We start from the raw sequence: 24,849 nt of genomic DNA on the forward strand, positions 1-24,849 counted from the left end.
AACATTTATCCCCACACAAAGACCCCCAGCGAATGTAAGGGGGTCCAAAATGGCAATGAACATATGTGACCACCACAGCATTTACTTCAATGGGTCTATGGAAGTGGTAGTATGGATGCATGACCGCTGCTCCAAGCCAAGAAATGGAGATAATGCATGGAGATAACACGCTACCTCTACATAGACATGGGATGACAATAAAGCATGGGCACTTCCTCTACATAGATGTGGAAAGTAACGCATGCGCACTACCTCTACACAGATGTGGAATGAAAGTAACGCATGAGCACTACCTCTACATAGATGTGAATGGAGTGAAAGTAACGCATGAGCACTACCTCTACATAGATGTGGAGTGACAGTAACGCATGAGCACTACCTCTACATAGATGTGGAGTGACAGTAACGCATGAGCACTACCTCTACATAGATGTGGAGTGAAAGTAACGCATGCGCACTACCTCTACATAGATGTGAATGGAGTGACAGTAACGCATGAGCACTACCTCTACATAGATGTGGAGTGACAGTAACGCATGAGCGCTACCTCTACATAGATGTGAATGGAGTGACAGTAACGCATGAGCACTACCTCTACATAGATGTGCAGTGACAGTAATGCATGAGCACTACCTCTACATAGATGTGAATGGAGTGAAAGTAACGCATGAGCACTACCTCTACATAGATGTGGAGTGACAGTAACGCATGAGCACTACCTCTACATAGATGTGGAGTGACAGTAACGCATGAGCACTACCTCTACATAGATGTGAATGGAGTGACAGTAACGCATGAGCACTACCTCTACATAGATGTGGAGTGACAGTAACGCATGCGCGCTACCTCTACATAGATGTGAATGGAATGACAGCAACGCATGCACGCTACCTCTACACAGATGTGAATGGAGTGACAGTAATGCATGAGCACTACCTCTACATAAATGTGGAGTGAAAGTAACGCATGAGCACTACCTCTACATAGATGTGAATGGAATGACAGTAACGCATGAGCACTACCTCTACATAGATGTGGAGTGACAGTAATGCATGAGCACTACCTCTACATAGATGTGAATGGAGTGACAGTAACGCATGAGCACTACCTCTACACAGATGTGAATGGAGTGACAGTAACGCATGCGCGCTACCTCTACATAGATGTGAATGGAATGACAGTAACGCATGCGCGCTTCCTCTACATAGATGTGAATAGAGTGAGAGTAACGCATGAGCACTACCTCTACATAGATGTGGAGTGAAAGTAACGCATGCGCACTACCTCTACATAGATGTTGAGTGACAGTAACGCATGAGCACTACCTCTACATAGATGTGAATGGAATGACAGTAACGCATGCGCGCTACCTCTACATAGATGTGAATGGAGTGACAGTAATGCATGAGCACTACCTCTACATAGATGTGGAGTGAAAGTAACGCATGAGCACTACCTCTACATAGATGTGGAGTGACAGTAACGCATGCGCATTACCTCTACATAGATGTGGAGTGAAAGTAACGCATGAGCACTACCTCTACATAGATGTGAATGGAATGACAGTAACGCATGCGCGCTACCTCTACATAGATGTGAATGGAGTGACAGTAATGCATGAGCGCTACCTCTACATAGATGTGGAGTGAAAGTAATGCATGAACACTACCTCTACATAGATGTGGAGTGACAGTAACGCATGCGCATTACCTCTACATAGATGTGGAGTGAAAGTAACGCATGAGCACTACCTCTACATAGATGTGGAGTGAAAGTAACGCATGAGCACTACCTCTACATAGATGTGGAGTGACAGTAACGCATGAGCACTACCTCTACATAGATGTGAATGGAATGACAGTAACGCATGCGCGCCACCTCTACATAGATGTGAATGGAGTGACAGTAATGCATGAGCACTTCCTCTACATAGATGTGGAGTGAAAGTAACGCATGAGCACTACCTCTACATAGATGTGGAGTGACAGTAACGCATGAGCACTGCCTCTACATAGATGTGAATGGAGTGACAGTAACGGAAGCACTACCTCTACATAGATGTGAATGGAATGACAGTAACGCATGCGCGCTACCTCTACATAGATGTGAATGGAGTGACAGTAACACATGAGCGCTACCTCTACATAGATGTGGAGTGAAAGTAACGCATGAGCACTACCTCTACATAGATGTGGAGTGAAAGTAACGCATGAGCACTACCTTTACATAGATGTGGAGTGACAGTAACGCGTGCGCACTACCTCTACATAGATGTGAATGGAGTGACAGTAACGCATGAGCACTGCCTCTACATAGATGTGGAGTGAAAGTAACGCATGAGCACTACCTCTACATAGATGTGAATGGAATGACAGTAACGCATGCGCGCTACCTCTACATAGATGTGAATGGAGTGACAGTAATGCATGAGCGCTACCTCTACATAGATGTGGAGTGAAAGTAATGCATGAACACTACCTCTACATAGATGTGGAGTGACAGTAACGCATGCGCATTACCTCTACATAGATGTGGAGTGAAAGTAACGCATGAGCACTACCTCTACATAGATGTGGAGTGAAAGTAACGCATGAGCACTACCTCTACATAGATGTGGAGTGACAGTAACGCATGAGCACTACCTCTACATAGATGTGAATGGAATGACAGTAACGCATGCGCGCCACCTCTACATAGATGTGAATGGAGTGACAGTAATGCATGAGCACTTCCTCTACATAGATGTGGAGTGAAAGTAACGCATGAGCACTACCTCTACATAGATGTGGAGTGACAGTAACGCATGAGCACTACCTCTACATAGATGTGAATGGAGTGACAGTAACGCATGAGCACTACCTCTACATAGATGTGGAGTGACAGTAACGCATGCGCGCTACCTCTACATAGATGTGAATGGAATGACAGCAACGCATGCACGCTACCTCTACACAGATGTGAATGGAGTGACAGTAATGCATGAGCACTACCTCTACATAAATGTGGAGTGAAAGTAACGCATGAGCACTACCTCTACATAGATGTGAATGGAATGACAGTAACGCATGAGCACTACCTCTACATAGATGTGGAGTGACAGTAATGCATGAGCACTACCTCTACATAGATGTGAATGGAGTGACAGTAACGCATGAGCACTACCTCTACACAGATGTGAATGGAGTGACAGTAACGCATGCGCGCTACCTCTACATAGATGTGAATGGAATGACAGTAACGCATGCGCGCTTCCTCTACATAGATGTGAATGGAGTGAGAGTAACGCATGAGCACTACCTCTACATAGATGTGGAGTGAAAGTAACGCATGCGCACTACCTCTACATAGATGTTGAGTGACAGTAACGCATGAGCACTACCTCTACATAGATGTGAATGGAATGACAGTAACGCATGCGCGCTACCTCTACATAGATGTGAATGGAGTGACAGTAATGCATGAGCACTACCTCTACATAGATGTGGAGTGAAAGTAACGCATGAGCACTACCTCTACATAGATGTGGAGTGACAGTAACGCATGCGCATTACCTCTACATAGATGTGGAGTGAAAGTAACGCATGAGCACTACCTCTACATAGATGTGAATGGAATGACAGTAACGCATGCGCGCTACCTCTACATAGATGTGAATGGAGTGACAGTAATGCATGAGCGCTACCTCTACATAGATGTGGAGTGAAAGTAATGCATGAACACTACCTCTACATAGATGTGGAGTGACAGTAACGCATGCGCATTACCTCTACATAGATGTGGAGTGAAAGTAACGCATGAGCACTACCTCTACATAGATGTGGAGTGAAAGTAACGCATGAGCACTACCTCTACATAGATGTGGAGTGACAGTAACGCATGAGCACTACCTCTACATAGATGTGAATGGAATGACAGTAACGCATGCGCGCCACCTCTACATAGATGTGAATGGAGTGACAGTAATGCATGAGCACTTCCTCTACATAGATGTGGAGTGAAAGTAACGCATGAGCACTACCTCTACATAGATGTGGAGTGACAGTAACGCATGAGCACTGCCTCTACATAGATGTGAATGGAGTGACAGTAACGGAAGCACTACCTCTACATAGATGTGAATGGAATGACAGTAACGCATGCGCGCTACCTCTACATAGATGTGAATGGAGTGACAGTAACACATGAGCGCTACCTCTACATAGATGTGGAGTGAAAGTAACGCATGAGCACTACCTCTACATAGATGTGGAGTGAAAGTAACGCATGAGCACTACCTTTACATAGATGTGGAGTGACAGTAACGCGTGCGCACTACCTCTACATAGATGTGAATGGAGTGACAGTAACGCATGAGCACTGCCTCTACATAGATGTGGAGTGAAAGTAACGCATGAGCACTTCCTCTACATAGATGTGAATGGAGTGACAGTAACGCATGAGCACTGCCTCTACATAGATGTGAATGGAGTGACAGTAACGCATGAGTGCTACCTCTACATAGATGTGGAGTGAAAGTAACGCATGCGCACTACCTCTACATAGATGTGGAGTGACAGTAACGCATGAGCACTGCCTCTACATAGATGTGAATGGAGTGACAGTAACGCATGAGTACTACCCTCTACATAGATGTGAATGGAGTGACAGTAACGCATGCGCGCTACCTCTACATAGATGTGAATGGAATGACAGTAACGCATGCGCGCTACCTCTACATAGATGTGAATGGAGTGAGAGTAACGCATGAGCGCTACCTCTACATAGATGTGGAGTGAAAGTAACGCATGCGCACTACCTCTACATAGATGTGGAGTGACAGTAACGCATGAGCACTACCTCTACATAGATGTGGAGTGACAGTAACGCATGAGCACTACCTCTACATAGATGTGGAGTGAAAGTAACGCATGAGCACTACCTCTACATAGATGTGGAGTGAAAGTAACGCATGAGCACTACCTCTACATAGATGTGGAGTGAGAGTAACGCATGAGCACTACCTCTACATAGATGTGGAGTGAAAGTAACGCATGAGCACTACCTCTACATAGATGTGGAGTGAAAGTAACGCATGCGCATTACCTCTACAAAGATGTGGAGTGAAAGTAAAGCATGAGCACTACCTCTACATAGATGTGGAGTGAAAGTAACGCATGAGCACTACCTCTACATAGATGTGGAGTGACAGTAACGCATGAGCACTACCTCTACATAGATGTGAATGGAATGACAGTAACGCATGCGCGCCACCTCTACATAGATGTGAATGGAGTAACAGTAATGCATGAGCACTTCCTCTACATAGATGTGGAGTGAAAGTAACGCATGAGCACTACCTCTACATAGATGTGGAGTGAAAGTAACGCATGAGCACTACCTCTACATAGATGTGGAGTGAAAGTAACGCATGAGCACTACCTCTACATAGATGTGGAGTGACAGTAACGCATGCGCATTACCTCTACATAGATGTGGAGTGACAGTAACGCATGCGCACTACCTCTATATAGATGTGGAGCGACAGTAAAGCATGCGCACTGCTGCTCCATTCACACAGGGAACTTTAGGAAAGTCATCGAGGTCACTGTGTGTCTCAAAGGTCATACGCCTAAGCAAAGAAAATAGGGGTCCCGATATCCCACATATATGTAGAGTGGTAACTGCGTTATTACATCTATGGTGGTGGTAGTACCCATGTGTGACCACGGCTCCAATTAAAGTTCAAGGACAGCTTAATTGTCTTCTATGAGCGTGGTACTCATGAGTTTGCTTCACAACTCCATTCAGAGAGGACACTATGGGACCCCCATTTACATGATCGCTTCTTATGCCGTGTACTGGTCATGTGATTTATAGAACAATCCCTTTAATTGGGCTATTACATGCTGCTCACTTCTACAACGGAACAGGTAAAAATCCACTGTGGATCCACCGCAGCTGTATGGAAAGGGGTGAAATCCGCATCAGCAGTGACATGCTGCAGATTTTAGATTCTGCCCCTCAATTTACTGTCCGAGCAGCGGGTGGATGAGATATACATACTCTCCTAATTGCCCAATCCAGTGGTCCGCTGCGGATTTCACCAACACAAAACTATTGTGGACCAGGCTAGTCCACAGGATATGGGCCGGCAGAAGCTACCAAGAAATGATGACCCATTTTCTGTTGCTATAAAAATTGGTGTAAAGTTCCTGAATTTTGCCTCCTCCACGTCCCATATGGACAGAAGGCGAGGAATAAAAAGCAGGGACGACACCGTTCACTGTATCAGAAAAAAAGTGTGTTTTCAAACAGTTTGAAAAAAATTTAAGTTTTAAAACTTTTTTGTTGAAAATTCAGAATGGTACAAACAACTGATACTAAGGCTAATAAAGAGTTAAAGAAGCACGGATGTTAATAAATAGTAACATCCATTGTCTCATGGATATTCTGACCATTATGCATTATCGTTGTGCAGCGAACCCCCCCAGACTCCGCAAATATGCAGCAAATCTGAAGAGTTTTATATTCTGGTCTCATTGAAGTGAGCTGCTTAAGTACACACACCCTATATTAATTACTGTTCCCGATGGGGGATGAGACGTTGGTGGAGTCTCACTGCACAGCCCATACTGACAACACCCCTGGCCACCATGGACTTGGACATGGATCGCCATTCACATGTCAATCTGCTTTGGTGCAAAAGTGCAAGTACTTCCCTGTCACCATATGCTGTTAGCATCTCGTTAGCATCTGCAGTAATTAAAGAGCCAGCTGCTAACGAGCGAGAGCAGGCATACATCATCCCCAGACCTTCCAACAACGCGCTTGTCTTTGAAATTATGGTTCATTTGCAAACTTAGCTTCATTAATTCAACTTGGGGAAGGCGATGCGCAGGATCTGAGAGGAAGCAGCCTGCGCCAGGCCGCGCTGCGTATAATTAATCGTTCTGGAGATAAAGAGGAGTCATAAGTTTTCGTGGGGACTGGCCGGATGATTGGCGGATTAACCACAGAGAGGAGACTGTTTGTGCAGAGCAGCTTGGCATGGAAGGCCAGCAATGGTTGTGCTTTGTGTAAGCGGCCATCTTTATATTCATTACATTTGCGTGTAGATGATTGTGATGGGTGTCTTATTGAAGGACTAAGTACAGACAAAGAATGATAGCAATAAGAAATTAATGACCCTCTTCCAAACCACTCGTTTCCAAGCTAGGTCCACTTCCAGTCGGTACCCGCTACGGCATCCGACCCGGCAGTTGCACGCCCGCTACGGTGTCCGACCCGGCAGGTGGGAACCCGTTACGGCGTCCCACCCGGCAGCTGCACGCCCGCTACGGTGTCCGACCCGGCAGGTGGAGTTCATGCATTAATCAATCACAGTGTGCGGACACATCGGGTTTGTGTATTGGCCTCAAAGTGTATTTGCACACCAGTACATCATTTACTTTGCAGGCCCAATTTTTCTTTTTTTGTGGCACCTTGGGCCTCCCATTCAGCACCTTTTAAGATGTCTGATCCTACAGACCACCCAGAAATCATCCCTCCCGTTTATAACCTTTTAGGCCTTCAGAAAAGCTGAAACTGATCACGTGACTCCTGACTACTGTAGTCAGGGGGGCGGAGTAGACACCTTTTAATGCTGAATGGTATGTTTTGAGTCCTTTTAGTATATTACACTGCACCCGCTAAGCTTTTCCCCGTGAATTTAATTTCTAGGGGACAATTTCCCGGCGGCATGTTCCTTTAAATGTACAATATAAACCGCGGAGAGGCCGGTGTATACGAGCAGAAAGCTACAAATATGAGCAGAGCGTCATGGACGGGCTCTAGCTCATCAGGCATCCAATACTCCAAGTTTTTCAACACTACAGAGTTGTTTTCGTTCTCCGTCGCTTTTCTGGCTTTGCAGGGAATGTCTCATTACACTTGTGATAAATAACGGCGCGGGACGTGAGAGGAGGCAGGGAAGTCTATAATATAAATTATATACAGTGGGGAAAAAAAGTATTTAGTCAGTCAGCAATAGTGCAAGTTCCACCACTTAAAAAGATGAGAGGCGTCTGTAATTTACATCATAGGTAGACCTCAACTATGGGAGACAAACTGAGAAAAAAAATCCAGAAAATCACATTGTCTGTTTTTTTTTTCATTTTATTTGCATATTATGGTGGAAAATAAGTATTTGGTCAGAAACAAAATTTCATCTCAATACTTTGTGATATATCCTTTGTTGGCAATGACAGAGGTTCAACGTTTTCTGTAAGTCTTCACAAGGTTGCCACACACTGTTGTTGGTATGTTGGCCCATTCCTCCATGCAGATCTCCTCTAGAGCAGTGATGTTTTTGGTTTTTCGCTTGGCAACACGGACTTTCAACTCCCTCCAAAGGTTTTCTATAGGGTTGAGATCTGGAGACTGGCTAGGCCACTCCAGGACCTTGAAATGCTTCTTACGAAGCCACTCCTTCATTGCCCTGGTGGTGTGCTTTGCATCATTGTCATGTTGAAAGACCCAGCCACGTTTCATCTTCAATGCCCTTGCTGATGGAAGGAGGTTTGCACTCAAAATCTCACGATACATGGCCCCATTCATTCTTTCATGTACCCGGATCAGTCGTCCTGGCCCCTTTGCAGAGAAACAGCCCCAAAGCATGATGTTTCCACCACCATGCTTTACAGTAGGTATGGTGTTTGATGGATGCAACTCAGTATTCTTTTTCCTCCAAACACGACAAGTTGTGTTTCTACCAAACAGTTCCAGTTTGGTTTCATCAGACCATAGGACATTCTCCCAAAACTCCTCTGGATCATCCAATTGCTCTCTAGCAAACTTCAGACGGGCCCGGACATGTACAGGCTTAAGCAGTGGGACACGTCTGGCACTGCAGGATCTGAGTCCATGGTGGCGTAGTGTGTTACTTATGGTAGGCCTTGTTACATTGGTCCCAGCTCTCTGCAGTTCATTCACTAGGTCCCCCCGCGTGGTTCAGGGATTTTTGCTCACCGTTCTTGTGATCATTCTGACCCCACGGGGTGGGATTTTGCGTGGAGCACCAGATCGAGGGAGATTATCAGTGGTCTTGTATGTCTTCCATTTTCTAATTATTGCTCCCACAGTTGATTTCTTCACTCCAAGCTGGTTGGCTATTGCAGATTCAGTCTTCCCAGCCTGGTGCAGGGCTACAATTTTGTTTCTGGTGTCCTTTGACAGCTCTTTGGTCTTCACCATAGTGGAGTTTGGAGTCAGACTGTTTGAGGGTGTGCACAGGTGTCTTTTTATACTGATAACAAGTTTAAACAGGTGCCATTACTACAGGTAATGAGGGGAGGAAAGAGGAGACTCTTAAAGAAGAAGTTACAGGTCTGTGAGAGCCAGAAATCTTGATTGCTTGTTTCTGACCAAATACTTATTTTCCACCATAATATGCAAATAAAATGAAAAAAAAACAGACAATGTGATTTTCTGGATTTTTTTTTCTCAGTTTGTCTCCCATAGTTGAGGTCTACCTATGATGTAAATTACAGACGCCTCTCATCTTTTTAAGTGGTGGAACTTGCACTATTGCTGACTGACTAAATACTTTTTTTCCCCACTGTATACACACACACAGTTTCACAATTCAAAAACGGGGTCACCCAACTATCCTGGAGCCCAGGAGCCCCTTTTTTTTTTTTTTTTTTTTATTTTTTTTTTTAGGTGGATTGGCATCCCCAAGTTTCCTCCATGGCCTCCCATAATGCACTGCTCTATAAGCGTGTGATAACAGATGGTCTACCGGGGCCACGAGTACAGGAAGAAAGCAGCCGGCTACTAGTAATGAAGATGAAATGGATTGGGAACGAGATGGTCGATAGTAGCTAAAGCCTCCGGAGGGTAATGGGTTCTGGGGGGCTTAGAGCTACTGGAGACCTTACAAAAAAGTGCCCAACAATTATGTGGCAGGAGCGGTCACAGCGGGAGGTGACATTTAGGCTCTTGTCGCCCTGATGCCTGCTGGAGACCTTTACATGAATGACTGATTGTCAATTCGGCAAAAATCTGCAAAACCTGAGTCTCCCGAGTCGGGACGATGGCGTCCGTGCTGACAATTCAGGGAGTCTCCTCTATCCTTATCCACAGGAGCTCCCAATCTAACTTCTGTTTCGGCTTAATAATATACGTTCTATTTCTCACCATTATCAAAATCTCTGCTTGCTGCTGTGAATGGGAAACATTGCTGGTTACATACAGAAGCGAAAAACATGTCCTGAGATGATACTTCTCACAGCTGAAGGTTTGTTACAATTGTATTCCTTCTATCTAGACAATCCTCGAATGCCCCAGATTGATACATTGTAACAAACTATCAGGACAGGAAAGAGATCACTGTGGTTGTTATAGTACATTGTCTACACTAGATACATTGAAACAGACCCTCAGCTTGGAATAAAACTGGTGGTAAGCAACCTTAGGATGAAAACAAGAATGTTCCTATTCACTGGCAGCAAACAGGGATGATGGAAATATGAGGCAGTGAAACACAGAAAAATCTTAGAAGATAGAAAGAGGGAGAGAAAAATAAGATTGTGAGCTCCTGTGTACGGGGATAGATGAGGTTGTCCAGCACCGTATGTGAACAAGGCATCAATTCACCGACAAGAAGAAATCTCCAAAACAGTGATAATTTTAAAGAAAAACTTTTCATTTCACAATCATTAGGCTCCATGTACATGACATTTCTGTAACTGGCAATGTGTCAAGCGACTGATCGTCAATGTGGGGCACGCATTCATCACCAGAAATGGTGACCTGGCAGATTAGTCTACCAGGAGGGTATAACTCCAATTTTATACAATGTTCAAAAAATAAAGGGAACACTTAAACGACACAATGTAACTCCAAGTCAATTACACTTCTGTTTTGATTGTGAGTCAGATTCTCCTAATGTTGTGCAAATTAGAGTTGAGCGACTTTTGGTTTTTTAGGGTCGCGTTTCGTTTCGTGAAACCTGACTTAACCAAAAGTCGGGTCGAGCAAGATCGTCTGATTATAGGGAAAAGTCGGGGTCGTCCCGAAACACGAAACCCAATGTAAGTCAATGGGGAATAAAAGTCGGCAGTGAGAGGAGGACAGGAAACACACCTACAGTGCCCATTTGAATGCCAAAAGCATCAATTCTTCTTACTTAAGCTTGTCAACCTTAATTAACTTCATAATACAAGTTACGCACTGAAAAATGGGGGTTATTTGGCTAAAGTTGTGGGGGGGGAGGGCTGGCTGCAGGTTTTCATGTGCCCTGGGCGAAAGAGCGCCCCTTTAACACATACCACAACTCATCATGCTCCGATACGGCAAAGAAATAGCGGTATAGTACAATGAAAAATACCTCACTTTTTACATCTCATGACGAGGCCCATCTATTTCTCCATACAGAATCATTGGTCCCATATAATGTTTGAAACAGTATATGATGAGCTCCACATAATGCTACAGTATATGTTGGTCCCCATGGATGAAGCTCCACTGTCTTATGGGCCCAAATAATGCTCCAAACATAATGGGCCCCATTTCTAATGCTCTAGTGTATAATGGGCCCTGTAAATGCTGCTCCAGTGTCTGATGTCCACCTTTGGAATGTTCCAGTGTATGGTGGGCCCCATCTATCATTCTCCAGAGTATAGTGCTCCCCAAAAATTGCTGTCCCAACATTGAAAACAATCAAATAAAGTCTCCTCGCTAGGGAATCCCTGTACTTGTCTGGACTCCTCGTCGTCCCCATCTTCCATCTCACTGCACAGTATTTCAACTTTGCAAGTGCTGTGATCCTGAGCAAGCAGGGGGGGCCCACTCGTTGGCGACGGCACTGGCACAGGGCCCCTGATAGTACGGTGGTGTGTCTGATGGCGGGTGGGCCGAACCTGCACTTTCATCTGCAGCTTCCTCTTTGTCACCGTGTAAGATGGAACTGTATATGGGAAGGGTAACCTGAGTTTCATCAGGGTCAGGATTCAGGTCGTGTAGCGTGCGAGGGGAATGTAGTGGTCTGGGTCAATGTACCAGCAGATTCATCGAGCAGTGGCTGGGCATCAGTGCACTTGTGTCGCCCCCAGGAGTACGGTCGCCACAGTGGCATTACCTTCTTCCTAGGGAGTGTGATGTCATGCTTGGGAGCAACGAACGATCTCTCTAGCAGGTTAACTGATTGGGCGGCGTTATTCCCACGAGTCATGACCCTCCAAACAGCGTTCATAAAGGCAAAGTGTTTGTTTTACGTGGGCAGTATGGTTGCAAAGCTGAACCTTAAAGGAATGTCCAGAAGGGCACCACCAGGAGTGGAGCCTACGGTTAAATTCGACTCCACCTGGGAAACCTCAACCATGCCAGCTACAGAACAGATGCACACATTGCAAGCTTAATTCCGTTAACGAACGAGACTCCGTCATGCCCCGCGGTCCAAGTCCGGCTTACTAGAGGGACACGTGAGGCTCTGGCACATGAGATTGGCCAATAACTGGTGTGTCATGCCCTTACATGTCCGTGGCTGCATGTGCGCTACACTGAAAAGGCCAGCGTTTGTCGCTTACAGGTGCAGATAACCCGCTGAACAACGTTAGTGATGGGGATCACTGATTACAATTATTACCCGCGAACAATGATTTCCCAGTAAGTGCAGGTCAACCGCAGTTCCGGAATTAGGCCTAACCGTCATTCCTGAAAAAATGAAAAACTTACGTGTGTGCAAAACACAGGTGCTGTAGCTTGCTTAACAGCTCGCCAGCCGTTCTCACGCCCAGTATGGATTACACGTGATTGCACAAAGGTGAGAAAGGGTACCGTATCCCCGGATAACATGTATGGATAGCGTACACATTCAAAATATATGTCTATACATCAGGAGGCAGGCTCAGACGGTGTTAGGCCCAGTATGGATTGCACAAAGGTTAGAAAGGGTACCGTTTCCCCGGATAACATGTATGGATAGCGTACACATTCAAAATATATGTCTATACATCAGGAGGCAGGCTCAGACAGTGTTAGGCCCAGTATGGATTGCACGTGATTGCACAAAGGTTAGAAAGGGTACCGTTTCCCCGGATAACTTGTATGGATAGCGTACACATTCAAAATATATGTCTATACATCAGGAGGCAGGCTCAGATGGTGTTAGGCCCAGTATGGATTGCACGTGATTGCACAAAGGTTAGAAAGGGTACCGTTTCCCCGGATAACATGTATGGATAGCGTACACATTCAAAATATATGTCTATACATCAGGAGGCAGGCTCAGACGGTGTCAGGCACAGTATGGATTTGACGGCCCAGACTACACAGCGGAGGAGCAGGGAGAGGTAAAGATTGCAAATGCTGGGGCCCTGCCCAAGCAAGGGGGGCCCACTCGTGGGCGTCGGTACTGGCACTGGGCCCCTCATAGTACGGCGGTGTGTCTGACGGCGGGTGTGCACCACCACCGTCAGAGACACTTGATTGCACTATGAAGGACCCTGTACCAGTGCCCGCGCCCAAGAGTCGGCCTACCCACCTGTCCAGGGCAACGGCACTCGCACGGTGTCGTGCGCTAGGTGGTGACCCCGGCCATGGGGGGGGAGGCAGCACAGTTAGGGAGTTTTAGAAAGTGGCATATGTTGATGTTGGACATTCAGCTGATGCAAAAGGTGAAATAGGTCAAGTCCCAGGAAGAGGTGGACCAAAGCAAGCCATTTTTCTGTCACCCTATGTGTCATCAGAGGAAGGTGGGACAAAATCCTTGGAAACCCATGCGTGGTTCATTTTAATGAAGGTTAGATCATCCACATTTTGGGTTGACAGACGGGTCCTTTTTTCTGTCAGGATTGATCCAGCTGCACTGAAGACTCTTTCCGATAGCACACTTGCAGCTGGGCAAGCGAGCTCCTGTAAGGCATATTGTGCCAATTCAGGCCAGGTGTCCAGTTTAGCGGCCCAATAGTCAAAGGGGAATGACCTGTGTGGGAGAACATCGATATGGGAGGAAAAGTAGTTTGTAACCATAGTTGACAACTGCTGTCTCCTGTCACTTTCCATCGATGCAGTATTACCAGTTGTGTGAGCGGTACTTGAAAAATCAGTCCACAACATTGTCATGAAACCCTTGTCTCCAACGCCACTTCTGCTGTGTGCACCACGAACACCTCTGCCAAGCTGCCTCCGGCCCGTACGGCTCGTGTGAGAACCATCACCGCTGCTGTGTGCTGGGAATGCCTCAAGCAACCGATTTACCAGAGTTGCTTGTTTATTAGCCAATATTAGGTCAAGGTTCTCCTGTGGCATGATGTTTTGTAATTTGCCTTTATAGCGTGGATCCAGGATGCTGGCCAACCAGTAGTCGTCATCGTTCATCATTTTGGCAATGCGTGGGTCCCTTTTTAGGATCTGCAAGGCATAATCTGACATGTGGGCCAATGTTCCCGGTGTCAATGATGCACTGCGAGTGCTGGTTGGAGGAGCACTTTCTGGCAAATCCACATCCCTCCAGTCACGCACAAGCTCTGTACCAGACCTTGCCACGCCAACATTTTCACTTGCCCCACGAGATGCATCCTCCTCCCCTAAGTAATCATCCCCATCATCCTCCTCCTCCTCCTCTTCTTCCTCCACCTCGTCCAGGAGAGGTCCCTGAGCAGACAATGGCTGAATGTCATCAAGGATTCCCTCCTCCTCATCAACATTGGCTGCAGACGCCTGCTCCTTAAGGTGCGTCAAAGTTTGCATGAGCAGACGCATAAGTGGGATGCTCATGCTTAGGATGGCGTCGTCTGCGCTTACCAGCCGTGTGCATTCCTCAAAACACTGAAGGACTTTACAGAGGTCTTTCAGCTTCGACCACTGCACACCTGTCAACTCCATGTCTGCTCTCAAAGTGCCTGGCCGTGTATCCTCCCACAAATGCATTATGGCCTGCCTCTGCTCGCACAGCCGCTCCACCATGTGCAGGGTGGAGTTCCACCTTGTTGCAATGTCGATAATGAGGCGGTGGTTGGGAAGGTGGAGCAATCGCTGCAGCTTCTGCATACGAACGGAGTGTACAGGCGACCGGCGGATGTGCGCGCACAGTCTTCGCACCTTCTGGAGCAGGGCTGTTAACTCCGGATAATTTTTGAGGAAGCACTGCACCACCAGGTTCAAGGTGTGAGCCAAGCAAGGTATATGGCTGAGTTTTGAAAGGGCTATGGCTGCCACAAAATTACAGCCGTTATCACTAACTACCTTGCCTGCCTCAAGATGTACACTGCCCAGCCATGACTCAGTTTGTCGCTTCAAGTACTCGGCCAGCACCTCGGCGGTGTGTCTGTTGCCCAAACACATCATCTGCAACACAGCCTGCTGACGCTTTCCACTAGCGGCTCGATAGGGGGACACATCGTGTGCAACAGTGGCAGCTGCAGATGGAGTGCTCGTACGACTGCGCTCTGTGGACGAGCTTTCGCTTCTGGAGGAGGAGGAGGAGGAGGGTCGAACGCCTACAGCCAACTGTTTCCTATACCGTGGGCTAGGCAGCACTGTCCCACCACCGCTGTCCCCTGTGGACCCTGCATCCACCACATTAACCCAGTGCGCAGTGATGGACACGTAACGGCCCTGGCCATGCCGACTGGACCATGCATCAGTTGTGAGGTGCACCTTTCCGCTCACTGACTGCTTGAGTGCATGGACAATGCGGTCTTTCACATGATGGTGGAGGGCTGGGATGGCTTTGCGAGAGAAGAAGTGGCGACTGGGTAGGTCATAGCGTGGTACTGCATAGGCCATGAGTTCGCGGAAAGCTGTGCTTTCCACCAACCGAAAGGGCATCATCTCAAACGAGATTAGTTTGGCAATGTGGGCGTTCAAACCCAGTGTACGCGGATGAGAGACTGAGTACTTTCTTGACCTACTCATAGTGTCTGGGAGGGTGAGCTGGACTTGAGAGCTGCATATGGTGGAAGTAGCGGTGGACAGGGCGGAATGAGAGAGGGTTGATGATGGTGATGGAGTTGGTGTTCTTTCTGATGGCCTAGAATCAGTCTTTCGTTGATATAACAGTGGGATTCCCTGACTGCTGTGGCCTTGCAACGACACCTCAACATTTGCTGCTGTGCTAACCGGTGGGCTTACAGTGGGGGAAACAATGTAGCGTTGCTGACTACCTTCGTTGTGATCAGTTGCACATGTGGCACTTGAGGTTTGGTGTTGTGTCCACGCTTGCAAGTGCATGCTGGTTAAATGTCTAAGCATGCAACTGGTATTCAAATTTTTCAGATTTTTCCCTCGGCTAAAGGTCTTTGCGCACTTCTTACAGATAACCTTGGCCTGATCATGAGGATTTTGGTCAAAAAAGTGCCACACTGCACTCTTCCTACATTGGCAGACATTTTGCGGCCTAGCACGCTGTGATCTTTTGACCCTCTGGACAAGCTGTCCAGCAACTCTTTTGATGTTTGGAACCTGTCTTTGGAGTGCTCCGGGCCTGCCAGATAACAGCTGTTGCGATGTCGATGTCTGCTGTGGATGCTCCTCATCTGAGCTATTGGAAGCAGCACCCTCTTCCCCCAATGGATGCCAATCTGGGTCAACAACTGGGTCATCCATCACCTCCTCTTCTATGTCATGTGCACCTTCCTCTGTGTCACCGTGTATGGTGGTATAGTGTGCGGGAAGGGGCACCTGAGTCTCATCAGGGTCAGAATCTGGCTCTGTACACTGCGAGGACAATGTAGTGCTCTGAGTGAATGTACCAGCAGAATCATCCATCAGCGGCTGTGCATCAGTGCACTCCATGTCAGATTCATCTTGGCCTGGGTAATTCACCATTTGACTTGATAATCCAGGCATGGTATGTGAAAACAGCTCCATGGAGTAATCAGTAGTATGGCCTGCGTCATCCTTCAATCTTGGTTGGGGTGAAGGACACAAGGAAAGGTGTGGTTCATGAACATGAGCCTCCAATGACGACTCAGTGCTTTTACTTTTTACAACTGAAGAAGAGGAGGCGATAGAGCTGGAGGTTGAGTCAGCAATGTAAGACAAAACTTTTTCCTGATGCTCTGGCTTTAAAAGCGGTTTGCCAACTCCTAGAAAACTAAGCGTTCGAGGCCTTATGTAGCCAGACGATGACGCAGGCTCAACACCTCCTGCATTCGGTCCTATTTTGCTCTTGCCACTACCATCAGATCCACCACCAACACCATCATTACCAGCTGCCAACCCCCGCCCAATTCCACGGCCTCTTCCACCAGCCTTCCTCATTTTTGGTAGAAATGTAGACAAAATCCAACAAACTATATAGTAATGTAAAACAAGGTACAAGGTGTCTATAGGACAGGGGAGATTTTGAATTTCTGCAGACACTTGTGGACACTGGACACTTTTGGATTGTGTGAGGCCCACTGATATCTGAGCGCTATGTTACAGGCTCGATGGCACAGCTGTGACAAAAGTGACGAGAGGATAAGGGAGATTTTGAATTTCTGCACACACTTGTGGACACTGGACACTTTTGGATTGTGTGAGGCCCAATGAATATCTGAGCGCTATGTGACAGGCTCGATGGCACAGCTGTGACCAAAGTGACTAGAGGATAAGGGAGATTTTGAATTTCTGCACTCACTTGTGGACACTGGACACTTTTGGATTGTGTGAGGCCCAATGAATATCTGAGCGCTATGTGACAGGCTCGATGGCACAGCTGTGACCAAAGTGACTAGAGGATAAGGGAGATTTTGAATTTCTGCACACACTTGTGGACACTGGACACTTTTGGATTGTGTGAGGCCCAATGAATATCTGAGCGCTATGTGACAGGCTCGATGGCACAGCTGTGACCAAAGTGACTAGAGGATAAGGGAGATTTTGAATTTCTGCACACACTTGTGGACACTGGACACTTTTGGATTGTGTGAGGCCCAATGAATATCTGAGCGCTATGTGACAGGCTCGATGGCACAGCTGTGACCAAAGTGACTAGAGGATAAGGGAGATTTTGAATTTCTGCACACACTTGTGGACACTGGACACTTTTGGATTGTGTGAGGCCCAATGAATATCTGAGCGCTATGTGACAGGCTCGATGGCACAGCTGTGACCAAAGTGACTAGAGGATAAGGGAGATTTTGAATTTCTGCACACACTTGTGGACACTGGACACTTTTGGATTGTGTGAGGCCCAATGAATATCTGTGCGCTATGTGACAGGCTCGATGGCACAGCTGTGACCAAAGTGACTAGAGGATAAGGGAGATTTTGAATTTCTGCACACACTTGTGGACACTGGACACTTTTTGATTGTGTGAGGCCCAATGAATATCTGAGCGCTATGTGACAGGCTCGATGGCACAGCTGTGACCAAAGTGACTAGAGGATAAGGGAGATTTTGAATTTCTGCACACACTTGTGGACACTGGACACTTTTGGATTGTGTGAGGCCCAATGAATATCTGAGCGCTATGTCACAGGCTCGATGGCACAGCTGTGACCAAAGTGACTAGAGGATAAGGGAGATTTTGAATTTCTGCAGACACTTGTGGACACTGGACACTTTTGGATTGTGTGAGGCACACATATCTGAGCGCTATGTCACAGGCTCGATGGCACAGCTGTGACAAAAGTGACTAGAGGATAAGGGAGATTGGATTGCATTTAAAAAAGCAGTTTGCAGAGCAGTGGGTAAACAGCAATGCAGGAATGTCAGGAAGCCTTAGAAGGCAGCCCAACAACCAACACCACTGATACACCACTATATAGCCTCCCCTTGCACTGCACACACAGTGACTGGTGTGTTGTACAGGCCAAATCACTAGCAGCAGAAGCAGTTTTTTTTTCTTCTCAGCAGGACAAAAAAAAAAAAAAAAATTGGGATTGCTTTTAAAAAAGCAGTTTGCGGAGCAGTGGGTAAACAGCAATGCAGGAATGTCAGGAAGCCTTAGAAGACAGCCCAACAACCAACACCACTGATACACCACTATATAGCCTCCCCTTGCACTGCACACACAGTGACTGGTGTGTTGTGCAGGCCAAATCGCTAGCAGCAGAAGCAGTTTTTTTGTCTTCTTCCCTGCCTAACGCTCTCCCTACAGAATCAGCAGCAACCTCTCCCTATACTGAGATCGGCAGAAGTAAGATGGCGGTCGGCGTGCACGCCCTTTTATACCCCCTGTGACGCCCACCAAAGCAAGCCAATCACTTGCATGCCCTTCTGAAAGATGGTGGTGACCCCTGCCTATGTCATCACGTTGCCCACAGTGTCCGTGGATCCTGATTGGCTGAAAAAGAGCGCTAAACAAACTTTTGAAACGCGACTTTGGCGCGTAAGTCGCCGACCTCGTGGCCGACCTCATCCTAGGGTCGGGTTTCGTTTCATGAAACCCGACTTTGCCAAAAGTCAGCGACTTTTGGAATTTTTCGACCCGTTTCGCTCAACTCTAGTGCAAATGGAACAGACAACAGTAGAAATGATAGGCTAATTGGCAACCCCTATAATGGAGCGGTTCTGCCAGGGGGACCACAGACCATTTCTCTGTTCTCATCGTTTTTGGCTGTTTTGGTCACTTTTGCATTTTGTCATTGTTCTCACTCCTAGAGGTAGTGTATAGTTGCATGAGGCGATGTCTACAACCCACAGAAGGTGCAGCTCATCTAGGATGGCACATCAATGCGAGTTCTGGCAAAAAAAGGCAGCTGTGTCTGTCAGCACAGAGCTCAAAGCATGGAGCAGATACCAGGAGACAGGCCAGTTCACCAGGAGAAGACGTGGAGGGGGCCGTAGGAGGGCAACAACCCAGCAGTACGACCATTCCCTCCTTTGTGCAGGGAGGAACAGGAGGAATAGTGACAGAGCCTGCAAAATTACCTCAATCAGGGCACTATCATCCATGTTTCTGCTCAAACTGTCAGAAATAGACTCAATAAGCGTGGTATGAGGGCCTGACTTCCACAAGTGGGTGTTGGGCTTACAGCCCAGCACCGCGCAAGGCCATTGGCTTTTGGCAGAGAATACCAAGATTGGAAGACTACTCATTGGCACCCTGTGCTCTTCACGGATGAGAGCAGGTTCACACTGAGCACATGTGACAGACATGGCAGAGTCTGGAGACTCTGTGGAGAATGTTCTGCTGCCTGCAATATCCTCCAGTAGGACTCGTTTGGCAGTGGGTCAGTAATGCTGTGGGGGAGGCACAGCCCCCCATGCGCTAGCCAGAGGTACCGCGACTGCACCAGGAAGAGATCCTCAGACTCATTGCAAGACCATATGCAGGTGCACTGGGCCCTGGGTTCCCTTCTGATGCATGACAATGCTAGGCCTCATGTGGCTGAAGTATGTCAGCAGTTCCTACATGATGAAGGCATTGATGCTATGGAATTACCTGCCCGTTCCCCAGACTTGAAACCAATGTAGCACATCTGGGACATCATGTCTCGTTCCATTCACCAATGCCACATTGCACCACAGACTGTCCAGGAGCTGACTGATGCTTTAATCCAGGTCTGGGAGGACATCTCTCAGGAGAACATCCGCCACCTAATTAGGAGCAATGTCCAGGCATTGTAGTGAGGACATATAGGCACGTGGAGGCCACACACACTACTGAGCATCATTTCCTTGTCTTGAGACATTTCCAGTGAAGCTGTATCAGCCCTTAATTTGATTTTCCACTTCGATTATCATTCCAAATCCAGACCTCCATGGGATATTAATTTTGATTTACATTGATCATTTTTATGTTTTATTGTTGTCAGCGCATACCACTATGTAATGAATAAAGATTTGCAGCTGGAATATTTCATTCAGTGATATCTAGGATGTGTTATTTTAGTGTTCACTCTATTTTTTTGAGCAGTGTATATTGTGTCCCTTCATTTCCAGACATGAGTCACATGCTTGGCACAATATACCAGGGGTGCAAGGCTGCAAATTACGCATGTAGGTTATAGTGGTAATTTGGCAGTGAAAATATTGTAGAGTCGGTGACTGATGTGAGGTAAGAGGGTCACCACTGGCTGGATTTTCCATTCACTGCCCGCACTAGAAAAATTGGAGGGCATGGCGGAGGTGTATCAGTCAGGCACATTAAGAGCGGGTAATGAGCAGGTAGGTGGACGGAGTGAGTGGGTCTCTGGAGTATGCAGAGCTTTTACCAGCTTACTGTAGATTAAATGACCATTTTCAGCCTCGAGTACAGAGGCTTCAAACTCTTGGCCTAATATTAAACCTACATTTCGGAGGTGCGGGCACAAGAGGAAGTCTTCTACAAACCGTAATAGCTGGAGATCAAGCAAAGGATCTAGAGAAAACTCTACACTGTGATAAAGGGGAATTCTAGCTGTGCAGCTGCTATAGTCAACATCTTAAAGGGCTATTTCACTGGGGGAAGCTTCAATCTGGGAGCCTTACCCACGACCCAGGATTAAGTGCGACAACGCCTCTCATAATCTCCCTCGTAAATCCTTGGGGAAATTCTGAATTTTGTCTGCTTCTGAAATTCACATTAGAATGAAACATTTAACTTGTAAAATCACTGCTTGCTGTCAGGAGATGGGATCATTTCTGATGATGCCTTTGCCTCTTTAAACCTTGCATCTCTCACATGGCTGCTGGATTTGCTTCATATGTTTTTAGATATGGAAGCAGTGGTACAGCTGGGTGGGTGCTTGTCCCCCAATAAAAATTACACCTACATTGTAGAGATCTAATGATCCAATGATGAGAAAATTAGTGTACAAGCCACATGTAAATCAGTCAGGAAGTGCATAGGGGCGTGGCTAAGCACAGATTTCTTCTTCTGAGTGAACTGATACGCCCCCCAAGTAAATGTGCTGAGGGGTCGCCTTTACAAAGTCTCATCTCACAGCGCAGGACGCCACAGACATTTGTACTAGCGCTTCACTTACAGAGGACGGACTGTACCGATACACTGCAACAAACCCTGCAGCTGTGCGAGAGCAGACGTTAGACGAGATAATCTGTGGATGAAATCAAGGAACCTCATCTATCCAAATGGACCAAAACCTGTATGCACCTCACTCTTTCAAATTTGCGCCTTGTTTAAAATCATTTACTTGGTTTCGTCAGGTTGTTTTTTGATCGCCAACATGGCCGTGATTTTGCTTCATTTGTGTAATTTTGCAAGGTCACAAAATATTTGTGCAATAATACTACAGCACTCCAGGGCGGCATAAGAAAGTTATTTTTTGCAACTGTAAGTCTGAAAAAGTGCAAAAAAAAAAAAAAAAAAAAAAAAAGATTTTGCACAAATTCCCCCTCGAAGAGAAATAGAACACAAACACAAGTGGTAAATTGACACCACGTTTTGTTTAACGGCGGTTCTGCCCGATCTACACGGCGGTGGAGGCTCCTTCCATAGCTTTGTGTTACAGACCAGGATGGACTGTCCCTTTAAGCACCTCGTGTAGTAGACGGCGCTGTCATAAGAAAACGCCCGTCAGTTTCAGAGCTTTTGGCCAAAATGCTTTGCTCTTTTCTTCCATTCTGCTGATTTTATTTTGATTGTTCCGATGTCTCAATATTTACTCCTTTCCATATGGTGTAAAAAAACGGTAACAATTTAGAAAGGCGTCATCGGGCTCCTGGATCGGGATTGCCATCTGCATTCCCCTGGTGGAATCAATCAGAATAAAACGTTCCTGGCAGAGGCTTCCTCTCTTTATTTCACTTTTCTATCATTCCATGGAGTAATGAAACAAGAGACGACTCCGCAGAGGAGACATTCTTGGAGGATCCCGTACAGAGATAGAGTCTACAGACAAGCCTGGAAAACGCCACTGATCGGCCACTTATATCTAACCTTCTGTATAGCCAGAACCCCCTAAATATCGGTGTTCAGTGGTTCATTCCACACCACACAAAGCATTTCCCTTTTACAAACGACTGCATTATTGTGGAACAGACCACTGCATGCACAATATGGGGGTGTTATAAACCATGGAATTCAATTCATAATGTAAAAAATCCCAGTCCATTGTACAGGTCTGTCACATAAAAACATTGTTTCCGCCAATGATCACGTTGCCAGCCTCTCACCATTTAATGACTGATGTTTACCTTTAAGAACTTGTATAGAAGGAACGTGAACCAATTTGTCAGCATCTTCTCAGCCACAGACTCTGTCCTGAGAGAAGGAGAAAAAAAAATTATAGAAAAGGCAGTAAGTTAAGTTGAGTATTCGTGCAGGTTATAACAGCTGCCTAAAATGTTACTGTCACTTTAAAAAAAAAAAAAAAAAAAGTTAAAGGTGTTAATTGCATTAGACATAGAAATACTATAATGAACTGTTACATGGTGTCTACGGGTCATTATAGGACCAAGTGTAAGGGCCCCGTCACACATAGCGACTCACCAGCGATCCCGACAATGATATCAACGTGTCAGGATCGCTGGCGAGTCGCTACATGATCGCTGGTGAGCTGTCAAACAGGCAGCTTCACCAGCGATCAGCACAGCGACACCGAGCGCGCGGCGTCGCTGTGTACTTTAGTTACCAGCGCGCTGATGCAGGGAGCTGGTAACTAAGGTACACATCGGGTTTCTAAGCACCGCCCGGTGCTTAGAAACCCTGCGTTTACCTTAGTTACCTGCGCGCTGATCGCTGGTCTCCCGCCTGTCACACGCAGCGATGCGTGCTGGCCAGCGGGAGACCAGCGATCAAAGAAATGTCCTGGCTATTCCAGGACGATCAGCGATACCCGGCAGGGGGTCGGTCGCTGGTCAGTGTCACACACAGCGATCTCGCTGGTGAGATCGCTGTTGCGTCACAAAACTTGTGACTCAGCAGCGATCTCGCAGGTGAGATCGCCATGTGTGACGGGGGCTTAAGTATCGGGGATGTGCCCGGCTCCTTACAGACACTTTCACCAGTGACGCGGCACAAACGTGTGGATTATAATAATCTACCAGCCACCCAGAGGCAGCGAGGAGCAGTCTTCATTGATCTCTACATAAACGAAATTCCCTCTCCATCTTTTGGAGTCAGCCCCGGGAGGCAAAAAAACCTGCAGTCATAGTATTGTACCAGCGATGAAGAGACCCAACATCAAAGGGGCAATCACTTACAGCAGCCGGAGAATGCGGTAATGAGATGCATTCATGCGCTAGTGTACGGACCAGTTCAGGGAGATGCAGATCACACAGCTTAATCCCTATGGTCCCGGAGACGTGCAGCGACGAAGGGGTTAAATATAACATTGTAGACATCTGTCAGACATGACAACAGCGATCTATCTGCTAATGGAGCAAGGAGGCTTTGATCCCATCTGTGGGTGATTCCCGTCTGATAAACTCTACTCATTCATATCACTAATTGTAATACCGTAACTGGACAAAAATCCAATCTACCGCCAAAGCGGAAATAAACTCCAATCCTGTCACACTGTGCACCATATATAGACACATACTGAGCAGTATTATAGTAGTTATATTCTTGTACATAGGGAGCAGTATTATAGTAGTTATATTCTTGTACATAGGGGCAGTATTATAGTAGTTATATTCTTGTACATAGGGGGCAGTATTATAGTAGTTATATTCTTGTACATACTGAGCAGCATTATAGTAGTTATATTCTTGTACATAGGGAGCAGTATTATAGTAGTTATATTCTTGTACATAGGGAGCAGTATTATAGGAGTTATATTCTTGTACATAGGGAGCAGTATTATAGTAGTTATATTCTTGTACATAGGGGCAGTATTATAGTAGTTATATTCATGTACATAGGAGCAGTATTATAGTAGTTATATTCTTGTACATAGGGAGCAGTATTATAGTAGTTATATTCTTGTACATAAGAGCAGTATTATAGTAGTTATATTCTTGATACATAGGGGCAGTATTATAGTAGTTACAGTATATTCTTGTACATA

The 24,849-nt window shown here is 46.4% G+C and overlaps 1 protein-coding gene and 1 long non-coding RNA gene across 5 annotated transcripts in view; one reads left to right on the plus strand and one right to left on the minus strand.

Moving 5' to 3' along the window:
- Positions 1-24,849, plus strand: part of LOC141088826 (uncharacterized) — a 108,862-nt gene that overhangs the window by 82,897 nt on the left and 1,116 nt on the right. The window lies entirely within an intron of this gene.
- The window catches only part of PLXNA1 (plexin A1), a 347,787-nt gene that overhangs the window by 17,837 nt on the left and 305,101 nt on the right, over positions 1-24,849 (minus strand). For all 4 annotated transcript variants that reach the window (XM_073575031.1, XM_073575035.1, XM_073575032.1 and 1 more), the window contains exon 23: positions 23,033-23,099. In XM_073575031.1, coding sequence (XP_073431132.1) covers positions 23,033-23,099 — 67 coding nt within the window. The remainder of the gene's footprint in view (positions 1-23,032; positions 23,100-24,849) is intronic.

Source organism: Dendrobates tinctorius, unplaced genomic scaffold (assembly GCF_039654945.1).
Source record: "Dendrobates tinctorius isolate UK_male_01 unplaced genomic scaffold, ASM3965494v1 ptg000041l, whole genome shotgun sequence".
Classification (NCBI taxonomy): domain Eukaryota; kingdom Metazoa; phylum Chordata; class Amphibia; order Anura; family Dendrobatidae; genus Dendrobates; species Dendrobates tinctorius.